Genomic DNA, 16,379 nt, shown 5'->3' on the forward strand with positions numbered 1-16,379 from the left:
TTACGTTTTTGCCACGTTCCTGGTGGAGTGGCGGATTATCCCTCCGAGGTCTGGCCCATGGCTGCTCTTGGGAATACCTTGCCAGGTGGTAGCCAATTTGTGCAACTTCTGGGTTGGCCACTTGGGGGAGCTCTTGGCATGTCATTAAGCATGGCATGGAAATGAAGGGGCTGTAGGCGTGTGTGTGTGTGTGTGTGTGTTTTGGACTACAACTCCCAGAATTCCCTGGGCAGCATGATGGAAATGCCCCAGGGAATTCTGGGAGTTATAATTTTTATTTTTTTTAAATGATCTGTGCACCTCTGCACACAAATGGCTATGGGGGCTGCTAATGAAGAAGACACCGAATGTAAAGCTCAGGATTCACCCCATCCCATCCTTGATGGGGGTGGTGTGCATTTTGGACTCCATTTCCCAGAATTCTTCAGGGGTTCCCCAGGCAGAATGCTGGGACTTTCTGCCTCAGGTGCTTTTATGCAACAGCATGTCACTTCTCTGGAAGAGACACTTAACCCTTCAGGCTGTCTCAGGTCTACTTCCTGATTTTTTTTAAAAGGAAAATATATTTTTTGGGAGGCTCAGGTCTTTGCGGGAGCTGTAGTTTCACTGCCCATCGAGCTCTGTGGGAAGCGCTCCTGCAAAGCGCTACCTCTCCCACAAAGGGCTAGGCCTAGCAGGAAGTACCAGGGCAGCTTCCTGTCTGGACAGGAAGTAGGCCTAGGGCCACCTGCAGGCCTCTTCCAGGTGAGCTACCTGTAGGAGCGTGGAGGCGGGTGAAGCACCCCAAATTGGAACGCTGATTTTCTCCTATTTCATCCTCCTCAGTGAGAATGAAAACAATTCAGAACTCCCCCACCCCTGCTAAAGTGCGACTATGAGGGGTCTTTGTGGATTTATCTTTTTTCATTTTGTCATCACTTCTTTGGCCGGAAAAAATGACATGAAACCAAAGCAGTGTTTCTTGTTGGTGGTGGTGGCGGGAAAAAAAACTATGTTTTGTACAATGACACTGGGCCGGGACTTGCCATGCGCTCAGGGAAGCAGGCGCAACAATGTAAAGAGACTTCGTTGCTTGTGGAGTCTCTCAAATCGCCCTTGTGTTTTGCACGCCACCCGTGTGTGTTTTGCAGGAAAACACGGGGCTTCTTAATGCACGTGACAAGTTTTGTTCCCGTGGCTGGCGATGAAAAAAAAAGGTGCTAGCCTTTTGGCTCTCGTGCAGGAAGAAAAGAATCTCGCAGCACAGCAAGGTTTTGGAGCGCGGCGTTCTGTCTCTCGTGCGCTCTCTGCTCCGACTGGAACTTGTTGGCTTGCTCGGTTGGGCACAAGTAAATCAATGAGTGTTTTCAACAACGATCAGTTTTGGGCGTGGAGAAACGAGACGGTGGTTTGGGCCAGAGCTAAGAATAGACAAGCCCAGACACCACCACCACCACCCCAGTCATTTGGTTTCGGGGGTTATTGCATGGCGAAGTTTTGAGTTAGTCTCCTTTCCCCGTCACAAATTTCCCAGTGGGACTCATCCCAGCTCCGCTTTGCTTCACCCGGCCGGAGAAGGCCGTTGGGAGACTGCCAGGAAGGCCGAGGGTTTCCATGGCCGGGCATCACAGCAGAGGCATCCCTTCCCTTCATCCTGCTTGGTCAGAGGTGTGCAGGAGGAGCAGCCTTTCTTGCGGGGTCCTTGCGGTCAGGTAGCCCACTCCAACGGAAAGCTGCCTACCTCCCCAGGCATCCAGAGGGAGGAGAGAAGGCGTAGGGCGAGACGGAGGGTGGAGGGGAAAAAAATCCACTGAGTCACCCGTGTTGAAGGGAGATCCACCTCCCAGCCCAGTTGGGTTTTGTGCATGGAATTGGGTGTGTGTGTGTGCGTATCTGAGAAAGCGTCATTTCGTTCTGGGACTTGAGCTGGCCCTTCTCCCTGAAGCTGTCTTACTCCCTAAGCCCCCCAGCTTGAGATCCTGTTGCAATCATAGCTTAGAAAAATGCCTTATTTATCCAGCCGTTCATCCCAGGTAACCCCATGTGCAGATTTGGACGGCAACGCCTAGAATTTCCCAGGCAGCTACTGTGGTAGTCCAAAAAGTGCAAATCGGCGCGTCTCTTGTTCCCAAGCGGCGACGTTCACAGCCTGCCTTGGGTGCACTTGCTCTTTTGCTCCCCGAGGTGCCCCGCTTGGCTGGGTGTTCACAGAGTACCCCCCCTTCCCCTGTGCTTGGCCCAAGCAGGACAGATGGCGGGGGCCCACACCCGCCTGGAATTCCACAACATCGAGACGGGCATCATGACGGAGCGCCGGTTCATCTCGGTGGTGCCTTCCAACTTCATCGGCCACCTGAGCAGCTTGGTCTTCAACGGGTTGCCCTACATGGACCTCTGCAAGAACGGGGACATCAGCTACTGCGAGCTCAACGCCCGCTTCGGCCTGCGCAACATCATCGCCGACCCCGTCACCTTCAAGAGCAAAGCCAGCTACCTGGCGCTGGCCACGCTCCAAGCCTACGCCTCGATGCACCTCTTCTTCCAGTTCAAGACCACGGCCACGGACGGGCTCATCCTCTTCAACAGCGGCAACGGGAACGACTTCATCGTGGTGGAGCTCGTCAAGGGGTGAGTCGTGCCGGTCGGCCGGCGCCCACCGGGACTGGTGGGATAGTGGCCGTAGGGGTGGGCAGGGGAGGTCGGGGCAAAAATGGCGATTTGTTAAGAGGCTGTTAAGAGACATGGGCTGGGTTGAGCACAAGTTGGCTGTTGGGCTCTTAGGGTGACCCCAGCAGACCCCCCTTCCAGTGGGATGATGCCTCCGGACAGCAGGCCGCCCTCGCCTCTGGGGAGCCCTGCAGTCCACACAATCATCATCCACCTGGACATCTCCATTGGAAGACCCAATCTGCGACTCAATTCCCAGCTCGATCTTCAAATAGCGTCCATCCTTCTTCCCTTGTGGCACACCAAGCTGGTACTTTTAGCTGGAGCATCCGCTCTGGGGGGGTTTCATCAACAGAAGCAGAAGCTTCCCTGTTCCCTCTGAATTCGGCTGCAGTCCTCACCATCCTGTGCAGGGGAAAAGAAATCTATTTCCCCAGCAGAAATATACTATTGTGAGGGATTTAGGTTGTGCTGCACAATGTTTGGAGTTCTCTTGGTTGGAAATGGGCCATGGAGGGCAGTTAGCTCTAGTCTTGCGGTTAAACCGCAGAAGCCTCTGGGCTGAAAGGTCAGAAGACCAGCCATCGTAAGATCGAATCCACGCGACGGAGGGAGCCCCCGTCGCTTGTCCCAGCTCCTGCCAACCTAGCCGTTCGAAAGCATATAAAAAGGCGAGTCGATAAATAGGGACCACCTCAGTGGGAAGGTCACGGTGTTCCGTGTCTAGTCGCGCTGGCCACGTGACCACGGAAACGGTCTTCGGACAAAGGCTGGCTCTACGTCCTGGAGACGGGGATGAGCACCGTGCCCTAGAGTCGGACGCGACTGGACTAAATGTCAAGGGGAACCTTTACCTAAAGGGATTGTAGTGAGGAGCATCTCTAAAAAATTACTAAATTTCTGAGGACAGCATGTTGGTTTTAGAGACGGGAGGTCGGCCCAGAAACTTTCTGTTGTTCCGGTTGTAACGCAACATCATTTGGGGCTGACTTGGCCTTTAAATGGACAATTAAGAGCTGTCCTTCTCCCTTTGATGAAAATGGATGGAATACTGTAGGCTTGTTGACAGGAACATGGTGGTTGATGTGGATCAATCCAGGGGCCCGCCTTTTTCGATTCTCTTTTGGAGAGGGCGGCTGTGGGGTCTGTTGGGATGCGCACCTATGCCTCGCTCAGGCTTAAGGCGACTGTCTCTGGTGGCCATATAGGAGAGGTTTGTAGCTGGATAGCAAAAGCCCCAAATTCAGGCCCTGACGCCTCCCTTTGAAAGGAGGGGAAGACCTCGCTTTTCTTGATACTCCAGAGACCTGCCATGATCCCGCATAGAATAGGCGTGTTCGTAGTCTAACTGGATCGAGTTCAATTTCCTGCTAGAGAGAGTCCATAGCTCAGTGGTAGAGCTTCAACTTTGCATGCTTAGGGTCCTGGATTCAAGTCCTGCCATCTGCATGCAGTGCTGGGGAACTCCCTCTGAATGCTCCGAGAACTGCTGATGGGTATGGATGTTCCTGAGCTAGCTGGACCAACGCCCTGGGGCCAAGATAAGGCAATTTCTCAGATTGATTGTTGTGGTTTTTTCGGGCTCTTTGGCCATGTTCTGAAGGTTGTTCTCACTAATATTTCACCAGTCTTTGTGGCCGGCATCTTCAGAGGACAGCACTCTGTGCTCTGAAGATGCTCATGGCCACAGAGACTGGCGAAGCATTAGGAAGAACATCCTTCAGAACATGGCCAAAGAGCACGAAACCCCACAACAACCATTAGATCCTGGCCATGAAAGCCTTTGCGAATATAATTTCTCATATTCCTCTTCAAATCGACCTTGTATTAAAAACCATAAGAAGCAGGAAGTGGCTTTTTAGGGGAGGTTGATAGCTGTGTGGGGGAGCACCTGCTCTCTGTGCATAAAGCATCATGCTCAGTTTTTTTGGCCGTTTGCAAAAGTAGGGTGGATAGGTGAAGAAGAGTCTTCTCCTCCTGCGACCCTGGACAGCAGCTGCCAGTCAGAGCAGGTAAAGCTGCATCAGATGGGCCGAAGACGGCCTTGGTGCTCCACCAGTGTCCGAGTTCTCTTAAGTCCGCCGGCCGCTGCCAGAAATGGCTCTGTTGCCCACCCAACACATTTTACGCCTAATAATAGTTTCCTTCTCATGCTTCGCCTCTCTTGATCATCCCGGCTTCCCACCGAAGAGCCCCAGGACTCTTGTTCTGTGAAGGAAGCTTTGGGGACGGCATAACAAAGGGTTCTCCGTGCCCTCAGAACCGATCAGGAGAGGGCTCAGGTGGGAGGCAAGCAGCCGCCTCAAAGGGAGACCGTGCCGGCAAAGCTCCCTTCCGGCCACTGTGTGAACCGCTCAGATCTCTTAAAAGACCCAGCACGTGCCTTGCAGATGAAGGGCGGAAGGCCCTTTTGTCAGGTGCTATGAAACGTCCCAGAAAGTTGGCCAGCCATGGATTGACATTGTAGGAGGCGCAAAGCGTTCCCATTTCATGTAGGCCAATTCCTGGGATTCATTCAAGGCAGGAGGTGAGCAAAAACGAAGAGGCCCTGGGCTTTCTTGCAATAGAAATCCACGCAGCCCGTGGAAGCCTACGACTGCTTAGGAATGACGTTTGGCCAAGTTCCTTGATCTTTGGGACTCTTAAAAAGTTGCAGAATTCCCTAGCCGAGAAGGTTATACAAGCTGAGGAATTCTGGACGTTTTAGTCCAAAGAAAGGAAGCTGTAGCAGCAGAAAAGGGGAGATAGGAGAGCCCTTTTCAAAGACTTGGAAGGTAGTCCAAAGGAGGAGGGGAAAGATCCGTTCTCAATCCTCCCAGAGGGCTGGACGCGTCACAATGGGCTCAAGCTAGAGGAAGCCAGATTTAGGCTGAAGATCGGGAAAAACATCCTAACTGTTAGAGCAGTACGACAACGGAACTGAGGGCCTCGACAGGTGGTGAGCACTCCAACGCTGGAGGCCTTCAAGAGAGAAAGGGACCACCCTCTGTCAGACCTGTTATGATTGGGATTCCTGTCTCGAGCAGGGGGGTTGGGTTCGATGGCCTTCTAGACTCTCTTTCGACTCCATGATTCTAGGATTTTCCCAAGTTTTGTTCAGCTCAAGAAACCTGTTTGGACTTCCTTATTTAAAATCCAGTAGCTTGGAAAGAGAGCCAGCTCATTGTCCTGAATGTACCATAGGAAAGCCCCCCTCCCCACCTACTTTGTCCGCCTCTGTGACCCTCACCCTGGCTTTGCTTCCTGCAGATGGCTGTTTTTCATCCCTCTGCTCTTGCAAACTCAAGCCCGTGGTTCCTTTAGTCCGTCCGTCTGTCCTGTATTGGGTCTCCCCTCTTTTCCTGCTGCCTTTGACATTACAAAACGTAAAAACGATCAGCATAGCTTAGATACCAGAAAAAAACTAGGTGCTAGAAACCTGGAAACTCTGTACCAAGTTCTACAGAATAGAAAATTATGTAAAGAAAGCTTTACACATATACAGTGGTGCCTCACGGTGCCTCGTTTAACGAGCGCACCATTTAACAATGAATCTGCATAGCGATCTATCTTTTTAGATCGCTAATGCAATCGCATTGCGATGTTTGCAATAGGGAAAACATCGCATTGCGATGTTTTTTTAAACAGCTGATCGGTGGTTCCAAAATGGCCACCGAGTGCCCAAAATGGCCGCTGCAAGTGTTTTCGTGCCCTGCCCTCGCTTACCGAAGGCGCGAAAATGGCGGCGCTATGGAGGAACTTCGCTGAACGGTGAGTTTGGGAGCCATAGGAACACATTAAACTAAGTTTAATGCGTTCCTATGGCTTTTTCCGTTCCGTTTAGCAATGTTCCTGCATAGCAACGATTAATCCGGAATGGATTAACGTCGCTATGCGAGGCGCCACTGTATTATGCTCTTGCAGGGTTTGGACGTGCCTTGTATTGCCTAAAGCATTTGCATTTTCGTTTGTTTGCTTGAAATAAAAACCCACAGGACAGCAAAGGGGGAAGCCCTTGGTTCTTTTTAAAATAGAGTATCAGAATTCTCTGTCACTTTAGCTCAAGTTCTGAGCCAAGTATATTAGATTCTGAAGTAGGACAGCCTCAGCTTCAATGTTTTTGCCTCCAGTTCAGGCTTGATTTGCTCTACCACTTCCTGGGATTTTTACCCCACAGCTTTATGTTAATCTTAAACAATTTGGAGGCTCAGTGAGTCAATTCCTCCCTACATTCCATTGATTCCAATGGGATTACTTTAACTGCAACTTACTTTGCCTTAGGAAGTCACAGCTCTTTCCAAATCTCCGTGGACCCAATGGGCCTACTCCAGTGTAATTTACTGTGCTAAGCAACAGGATTTGGTTCTATGATGTACTATGGTCAAGATTCAAACCTTCTTTCCACACATGCTTTTCAGAACATTTATTTACCATACTTAAAATATTTTTACCCTGCCTTTCTCCTGAGAAAAGACAAGGCAGCTTATATCATTAAAACACAATGCTAAAGGTAAAAGAGCATTATTCAAATATTACGCAAATTAATAACCTTATATTAAGAATGTTAGGCAAAGCATCACAAAAACAGGTTTAGAAGCAACAAAATGCCAACCATATAGAATTAACTATTTTTGTTGTGGTTGTCGTGGGTTTTTCGGGCTTCTTGGCCGTGTTCTGAAGGTGATTCTTCCTGACGTTTCGCCAGTCTCTGCGGCCGGCCTCTTCAGAGGATGGCAAACTGTGCTCTGGGTAGGCTGGGAGTGGAGTATTTATGGCTGTGAGAAGGCTAGTTTGTGAGATAGGCTATTGTCCTAATCAGGAGATGGGTTATTAGTGTGTTTTGTTGTGGGTGTATTGTTGTGATAAGGAGGGGAGATTATCTGTCCCTGTGGTTGATGGGTGTCATTAGCTGGTCTTTTGTGTGTAGTAATCCCCTGACCTTATGGCTGGGTGGAGTTCCTTGACCTTTTGCACTCTGTTTTTTTGAGAGCTGGGAGCCAGGTTTTGTTGAGTTTCAAACTTTCCTCCTTCCTGTTGACATTCTGTTGGTGCTTGTGGATTTCAATGGCTTCCCTGTGCAGTCTGAAGTAATGATTGCTGGTGTTGTCCAGTATTTCAGTATTTTGAAATAGAATTTCATGTCCAGCTTGTTTCTGGGCATGTTCAGCTACTGCAGATTTTTCCGGTTGTTTTAGTCTGCAGTGTCTCTCGTGTTCTTTGATTCTGGTGTGGATGCTTCGTTTTGTGGTTCCAATATATACCTGGCCACAACTGCAAAGTATCCGGTATACTCCTGCAGCGGTGAGGGGGTCCCTTCTGTCCTTTGCTGATGTATTTGATGTATTTTTTGTGGTGGGCTTGAATACTGTTTGTAGGTTGTGTTTTTCCAGAAGTTTCCCCATGCAGTCTGTGACCCCTTTGATGTATGGCAGAAATTCTTTATTTGTGGGTGGCTGTTTTTCTTCTTCAGTTCGGTGTTGTTTTCGTGGTTTGATGGATCTTGTGATTTCATTTTTGGAGTAGCCATTTCCCTGTAGGGCCCAATTCAGGTGGTCGAGTTCAGCGTTGAGAAACTGAGCTTCACTGTTCCGATTTGCACGGTCTACCAGTGTTTTGATTATGCCTCTTTTTTGCCGTGGGTGGTGGTTGGAGTTTTTGTGTAGATACTTGCCTGTGTGGGTGGGTTTTCTGTAGACCTTGCGTCCCAGTCGGCGGTCAGTTATGCGAAGGACCATAACATCTAGGAACGGGAGTTGGCCCTCTCTTTTTCCATAGTGAATTGTATATTTGGGTGGATGCTGCTGAGATGGTTGAGAAATTCTTCCAATTTTATTTCACCGTGACTCCAGATTGTAAAGGTGTCATCCACAATATCGGAACCAGATTGTGAGTGCGAGTGGAAAAATGGAACTGGGGTTCTGGTGGGCGGAGCGTGCGCAGTATAGGGCAACCTAAACTTTGTATCTTTTCCCTATAGCTCTGGAAGATTCCGAGAGGACCAGCGCAGGTGCTGTTAACCCATCAGTGTGGATTCATAGAGAACCACGTTGAAGAACAGGTTATCTGGGCTACCCAGAAATCAATAAATGGGTCTGAGGTGGACCAACCTACAGAATTCATCGCCACGTGATCGTCTCTCTATTAGGCGAGGATCTCACAGGAGGCGATGCATTGGAACCTGAACTCCAGTTCCTCCAGTCCCACGTGCCAGGTCTTGGATCTTGTCCTATGGCTGGTGAATGCCTGGCTGTGTTGTTCGTTTTCAGGAGGTGGGCCGTTTGTTCTGAATGGAATTTAGTCTCGCCGCCAAAACAGAAGCCTCTTTCGCCAGGTGCGACCTCTCGGAGTGGTGCTGGTGGTGGCCTGTAGAAGATCATCCTTCTTCTTCAGGATCGTGGCTTCCAGAGCCCCCGTGGCGGCGGCTGCCCTCGGCAGGTTTGGGCCGGCCCTCTCCCGCAACGCCTCCAGCCCAGTCAGAAGAAGATGCAGCGTCTCATCTTCTATCCCTGTCACTGGGATGCTCTGTAAAAGGGCCCCTGAAATTTCCAGAGCTTTCATCCGGACCTCGTCCTGGCCGCTCGAGAAATAGGTTGCCATTTTTCTCAGGAGGTCCACGCTCCGTTTGGGGCTTTCTTTGACCAGGTGCTGGCAGAGGTCTACAGTAATTTTTGTGGAGCTGCTGTTGGTCGTCTTACACAGATGCCGAAGCCGTTTTTCTGCCACAAAATCCAGGGCGTGGGAAAAAGCAACTCTGCACGCCTCCGAGACTTTGCGGTTGCGGTCGCTCTGATGGACGAGCAGGGGCGCCAGATTTTGCTTCACCTGCTCCGCAAAAAACGCCGGGCACTGCCCTTTGGCCGAGGTGGCCAAGACCGCAAAGAGGTGGAAGGCCGCCCCGCGAACGTGGTCATCCTCGTCAGACAGGAACACTGTGACGTTCCTGCAGATGTCCTTGAAGACGGAGGCCACTTTGCCCCACCTGAGGTGCTGGAGAACGAGGGCCAAGGTGTCCAACACTTCATTCACCACCGGGGCGTCGCGTAGGTGACCGCAAAGGACTTGAAGGATCACCTTCTTTTGTCCTCTCACCTCAACCGGTGCCCAAAAGAGAAGCCGGCCCAAGCTTCTCAGAGCCATGAGGCGGATGTCCGGCTGCTGGTCTTCGGCTCGTTCCTTCAGGACCGGAAGGAAGGCTCTCAGCTGGATCCTTTCTTTGCTGCAGAGCGGAATCACCTCGGTCAAGATTGTGGTTCCCAGGAGCCGGAGGTTTGAGGATCCCGACTTCATCCAGGGAAGGACCCTCTGGATGAGCACGCCCTCGAGCATGCCAGTCTGCAGCAGGCACCCGGTCAACATACGGAGGCCCTCCGGGTAAGTCGCAGGATCCCCAAACGAGCACCAGGACTTCACTTGCTCCGGGAGAGAGTACAGGAGCTGGGGAAACGCGTTCCACACCATCACCTCCATGTGCAGCCCCAAGAGCACTTCGTACATGGCACAGGTGGCCTTGAGGTGTTTTACTCCCACCTCCTCCTCCTCAAGCTCTTCACGGCCAGAGCTGGAAATGGTCCCCAGGATGGACGGCCGGGTCATGAAGGACAGCAGCTTCGGGAGGATGAGCAAGGCTAGGGATGGGTCCTCACCTAAGTGCCTCCAGATCCTGCTGGTCCCACTGGCCAGCGGAAGGGGTTGGCGGAGGAGGTGACTCACGACGGTGTCCAGGTGCTGGTGGGCCAGGGTGAAGACCGCCTCCATCAGGACCTCCTCCAAGCCATACTGCGTGGTGGCCGGCAGGTGGCTGGAGAAAAGGTCCAAGAGTCCTGGGATCTGGCTCTTTATCGTATCCCCACGGTTTTGGACGAGGGCAGGCAGCCAGCAACCTCCAGCCGTGGGACAGATGGGGATCCTGGAGGCGAGGTCTTCCAGGAGGGCTTCCGCGAAGTCCAGCACCTGATCTTCAGGGAGGTGGGTGCTCACCACCTTAGCCAGCGTGGCCGAGGCCTCAGTCAGATCAGGGGGGACTTCCGCTTGCAGATCACAGAGGGCGGAATCCAATTCTTTCTCTTCCTCCTCTGTGATTCTTGACCGGCCTTGAATGCGCACCAAGTGGCTGATGCCCTTGGCCGCCCATCGCCGGCACTCGATGGAGCTCTCCCAGGTATAGGGGGCTAGGAAGACCACCCGGCCACCATAGGCTTTCAGATTTTCTCCCTCCGGAAGACCTGCAGTGACCTGGAAGGCAGCTAGCACCTGGCAACTGGCCTGCAGGGCCCTCTCTCGGATCCATTCGGATCGCGTCAGCCAGGGCTCCATCACCTGGATCATTTCCTCAGTCCTCTCTGAGCTTGGATCTTCCTTCACGAGGACCTGGATGAGCTTCCCCATAGCTTCCATCGACCTGGTGTACTTGATCTCTACGTCGGAAGCCTCCTGCTCCGTCCTGGCCCTCTTTTTCAGGCGCTCCAGGGGAGGGAGGGGAAACAGGCACCTGGTGACGAGAGCCAGCAGACCCCGGAGGTCTTCAGCCGGCAGGCATGGCTTGAGTTGGCTGACAGAGACGACGGCCGTGATGGCTCTCGGGCAAAGGGCTGTCTCAAAGAAGCGTTTCCTTTCAAGAAAGCCCAACAAAGTGTCCAGGATCTCTTCTTTGCAGGCCAGCCGGAAGCTGGCATTCTGGGCTTCGTGGACGGCGTTGCAAATGTCCGTCACGCTTTTGCAGAATGTCAGTTCCATGTGGGTGCCCTTGTTCTCAGCGGTGACACCCAGGAGTTGGCAGCTGGCCCTGTAATGGCCGAGGGCACGCCTCAGGATGCCCGTCCCCGCCTCCAGCGACAAGGACTCTTTCGGGGCCTGGAGGGCGATCTGGCCGTAGATGAAAACCAGGGCTTGGTGGAGCTGGCGTCGCCCGCTGTTCTGGGCAGCCATCCCAGCTGTGCAGTCCTCTAATGTGGCCAGAGTGAGGCCCAAATGCCCCGCAGCAGAGAAAGAAAGGATCTTGGCTACTTTCTCTACCTGTGCTGCTTCCCGGAAATCAGATTTTTCCACTAGCTCCTTCAGCCTGCCCTGAACGAACGCCCGGTCCTCGCAACAGGCCAGCGACACTCCCAGCGCTTTATAGAGGAAGCTCTTTTCCTGGGACCCATCGATGTAACTGGGCCTCTGCTCTTCCAGGTTGATGATGACATCTTGGGTCCACCCATCATCCTCTATCCTTTTCAGGGTTTTGTTCAGCAACTGCAGAAGCTTCTGCTCCCATTCTGGCTGGCTCGCTCTCGGGCCTCCTGCCTGGCAAAATCCCCAGATTTCCGGGATCTGCTCTGCCCAAAGCTGGACGACGGCTTCGTGGACGTCCGCCCGTAGGGCGTGCAGAAGTTGGAGGGCCCAGAACCCTCTCCGGCTACGAGGGGCAGCCGAGACCAGAAGCCGCGCAAGGAGCTGCTGTGGACTTGGAAGTTTTACTCCTCCTTGGCAAGACCCAAGGTGCAGCCTGGATCCTTCCGGCCGAAGGGCGGCCAACTCCTTCAAGCGCCTGCAGAGTGGCGTCAGAGCAGGAGCGTCTCCCTCTCCCACCACAAGGGACAAGAGCTTCGGCCACAGAACTTTATTCCTTCCTGGGGCCGAAGCGTTGAGGTGCTCAAGCACATTCATGGCTGGTCCTTGGGAAAGGACCTCCTCTTCTTTTTCAGCCAGGACTCCGACAGAGTCTTGGCTGTCTACGAGCATTGCTTCCATCATGAAGAGACTGATCAGCTAACCAGTGCTCTCTCTACTGGAAGCAGTAAAGTGATGGGGCAAAGGGTGTGTGAGGAGGGGAAGGCTGGTTTTACTATTGTGACAGGAGATGATGACTCATTGACCAGGGAGGCTGCTGGCCTGGGGGCTCCTTTTATGGTAAAAAAGTGCCACCCCTTGATCTCTTTACCAATTATATCTCCTAGGAAAGACTGAGGTCCATTCAAGAACTAAGTTTGAAATAAAAACAGGTTTATTGGTTTTTAAGTTATTTCAGGAATGGTTCTTACGCACATTCTTAAAGTTACAGAAAGCTTCAGAATTTTCCCTTTAACCCCTTCTATCTTAACTAATAGACCTTTGGTCTAGATGGGTGGGATAGAATTTTAATTAATAAACAAACAAGCAAATAAACAAGCATCTCTCATTTGGTTGCAGCTTTTATACCTGTAATCTCTTCTATCTTAACTAATACAGATCACGCTCTGGCTCTTCACTCCCTGCACATACTCTCTGCCTCAAAACTTAAACGATTCTCCTTCCTCTTCCAAACTTTTATTCCCTCCACACTGATTTATAACAGAAAAAAAAATCCACAGTGGGTTCTCTCACGTACCGGACTGCCCAGCGTTTTGGTCGCTGTTGAGCGTGCCTTGGTTTCTCTTAAGGACTGCGCTGGAGAGACCATTTTCCTCTCAGACCTGCGTTTCACGAGCGGGGAGATGGCACCTGGAAGGGATGGGGGAGAACAGGATGTGAAAAACAGAGGTTTATGAGAGGGAATCCTGGAATTAAGCATTTTTTTTAAAAAAAAGGTGCCTTCGGTCCTTTTTTAAGGAGAAAGCCAGGGTCAAGCCTATTTTAAATAAATAAATAAATTCACACTTAGTCAGAAAACCAAGCAGCTTCCATCGGAATTCACAGCAATCCTGTAATACAGCACAAGGCAAAACCACCACCTCAGTTTCATTAGCCATTTCACTTGCCAAATGGGAAAAAACAACAACGTTCCCAGTGGAAATTGAACCCTGAACTCAACTGTCAAAGCCAAAACTGCCAGTCAGGAGAAACAATCACATTTGGCCACAGATGGCAAACTAAAGATTAAAGATACGCCCTTGTTGTTCTGCTGCTGCTTTCCACCTTTCCCCACAGGATGGTCTTTTCCGGAGAACCCTGTCTTCTCATGATCCACCCAAAGTAGGACAGCCTCAGTGTCATCATCTTCGCCTCTGGAGATTGTTCAGGCATGATTTGATCTAAGACGTGCTTGTTGGGTCTTTCTGGCCGTCCAGCGTAACCACATAGCTCTCCTCCAGCTTTCAAATCTGGTGTTTCGACTCATTCCATCCCGAACGGCTTTTGGCCAGGCCGCCTCCTCTTCTTGTAATTTTATCCCCTTTTCGGCGATCATGCCGTGGACCCGACGATGCCTTCTTTGCATTTCTCTTGGCATTTCTGTTGTGATAAGAGGCACGATCCTGTTCTGCTCTGTCACTTGCCAGGTGGGATTTTTTTAAAAAAATGTAATTAAATAAGCACAGGAAGAGGCTAGGCAAGCAAATAAAATCAATGTAAACATTTGATATAAGTAAATAAATAAGTAATCAAGTAAACAAATAAGTCAATAAAAAAGCTAATAAACAAATAAATGCATTCGCGAAGGCTTTCATGGCCGGGATCTGATGGTTGTTGTGGGTTTTTCGGGCTCTTTGGCCGTGTTCTGAAGGTTGTTCTTCCTAATGTTTCACCAGTCTCTGTGGCCGGCCTCTTCAGAGGACAGAAGTAGCACTCTGTGTTCTGGTGTGGCATTTTAGTGAATCTTTATTGAATGTTTGGGGACACCCATATTCCACCTTTCCCGAGTGAGCAAAAGGCGGCGCTCCCTCCCTCCCTCCCTCCCTCCCTGTTTTATCCTTAGAACAACGACCTAGTAAGTCAGGCCGAGAGGCAAAGAATATGACTGACCCCAGGCGACTGACCTGGTGAGCCTCTGTGCTCTAGCCGTAACGCAGACAGGCGTTGCTCCCATTTTGCAGATGAGCAAGAGTGAGGCAAAAGAAGAACTCACTCAATATTATGAGATGACAGTCTGTCACAGCTTTGAACTCTGGGTGTCAGAAATACAGTGTTCTACCCCTCCTCCCTCCCTCCTTCCCTCTCTTACACACCTGCACAGTGCCCTATTTTGCTATATTAGATTGAGAAAGAACTTTCCACCTTGGTGTGATAACCTTTCTGATCTTTTCCGGTTCCTGTGCAGGTACATCCACTACGTTTTTGACCTGGGCAACGGGCCATCGCTGATGAAGGGGAACTCCGACAAGCCGGTCAACGATAATCAGTGGCACAACGTCATCGTGTCCCGTGACACCAACAACGTACACACGCTTAAGATTGACTCCCGCACTGTCACACAGCACTCCAACGGTGCCCGTAACCTGGATCTCAAGGGTGAGCTCACACACACACACAGACACACACAGACACACACAGACACACAGACACAGACACAGACACAGACACACACACACACACACACACACACACACACACAGAGGCGGGGGGGAGAGAGAGAACCTTTCCCTTTTTGCTCTAACCAAGTTTGTGTTCACCTAGTTGTATTAACCTCTTGTGACACTAGGGGGCAGTCACCATTAGATTTCCCTTTTGCAAAGAACATTGGGACTGATTGAATGTATGTCTCTCTCTGCCATAACCAAGACTAAAGGTAGCTAAAGCAAGGTTAATTGAAAAAGATAGGGATAAACACAGTCACAGACAGACAGACCCAATGTGAAATTAAAGCAATTAACAGTTTCCTTCTGAAGATGCACAAGCTAAGGCTGCTTGTCAAATATTTTCAAAGACCTCTTTCAACCTGATGCGTATGTTGAGATTACATGTGGGGAACACATCGTAAGTCACGAAGGGAAGGCCTTCCCTGATTTCCACGATAAAGACTTTTTTTTCTTGAGCAGAAAGTTGGCAGAAAGTAATATATGAGTAGCACAGTTAATTGCTACTCTGGTTTGCTGGTTTGTTTGTTTGTTTGTTTTTAGTATTAAAAGGGTGTCAGAAGTAGCGGTAGGAGTAGAAATTGTTACATTGTTGGTTTAATGATCGATGTTTCTGGCTACTTCTAAAAGTTACCTTCTAATAGCATTTTAAATCATTTTTTAGAAGCATTTCGGCAAGACGTTTCATGTTGTTTTGTTATTCATCCCAAGGGTAAAAAAGGAACCAAAAATACCCCCCCCCCAAAAAAATCAAACCATGCAACAGGCAATGTAATGAGTTACTTTTTTCAATGCAAACAGGTGACAACAGTGGGAGGGTACCTGTTACCCTCCTTAAGTCTCTTTCCACGTTTCTCAGCCTGGCCGGCCATTTCTTGTTTCCACGGGCTCTGTGTTGAACCTCATTTCCTCTTTGTGCTTTATTCTCCCCCTTTTTGCTGTCTCCAGGTTTTGCCCCTCCCTTTTTTTTGTTTCAAGGACAACTCCCAGAATCCCCATGTCCAATATGGTCAAATTGCCTCTGATCGTAGAGATAATCTAGTCTAGAAGACAGAGGGACATGGTGGCGCTGTGGGTTAAACCGCAGAAGCCTGTGTTGCAGGGTCAGAAGACCAAGCAGTCGTAAGATCGAATCCACGCGACGGAGTGAGCGCTCGTTGCTTGTCCCAGCTCCCGCCAACCTAGCGGTTCGAAAGCATGCAAATGCGAGTAGATCAATAGGGACCACCTCGGTGGGAAGGTAACAGCGTTCCGTGTCTAAGTCGCACTGGCCATGTGACCACGGAAGATTGTCTATGGACAAAAACGCTGGCTCTATGGCTTGGAAACGGGGATGAGCACCGCCCCCTAGAGTCGAACACGACTGGACAAAAATTGTCAAGGGGAACCTTTACCTTTACCTTTTAGAAGACAAAAACTACCCAGCCTCAGCCTTAGACATCTAGGCTAGATTTATAATGGGAAAGGATTTCAGTTTGTTAATCTATGTGGCTGGTTTTGTTA

The 16,379-nt window shown here is 50.5% G+C and overlaps 1 protein-coding gene across 33 annotated transcripts in view; it reads left to right on the forward strand.

The window, feature by feature from the left end:
- NRXN2 (neurexin 2) overlaps positions 1 to 16,379 on the forward strand; it is a 559,504-nt gene that overhangs the window by 286,637 nt on the left and 256,488 nt on the right. For 19 of the 33 annotated variants that reach the window (XM_078382060.1, XM_078382057.1, XM_078382061.1 and 16 more), the window contains 2 exons: positions 2,223 to 2,607; positions 14,621 to 14,811. In XM_078382060.1, coding sequence (XP_078238186.1) covers positions 2,223 to 2,607; positions 14,621 to 14,811 — 576 coding nt within the window. The remainder of the gene's footprint in view (positions 1 to 2,222; positions 2,608 to 14,620; positions 14,812 to 16,379) is intronic. The other 14 variants (XM_072984193.2, XM_078382066.1, XM_078382067.1 and 11 more) reach the window with 1 other exon arrangement.

This window comes from Pogona vitticeps, chromosome 15, assembly GCF_051106095.1.
Source record: "Pogona vitticeps strain Pit_001003342236 chromosome 15, PviZW2.1, whole genome shotgun sequence".
Classification (NCBI taxonomy): domain Eukaryota; kingdom Metazoa; phylum Chordata; class Lepidosauria; order Squamata; family Agamidae; genus Pogona; species Pogona vitticeps.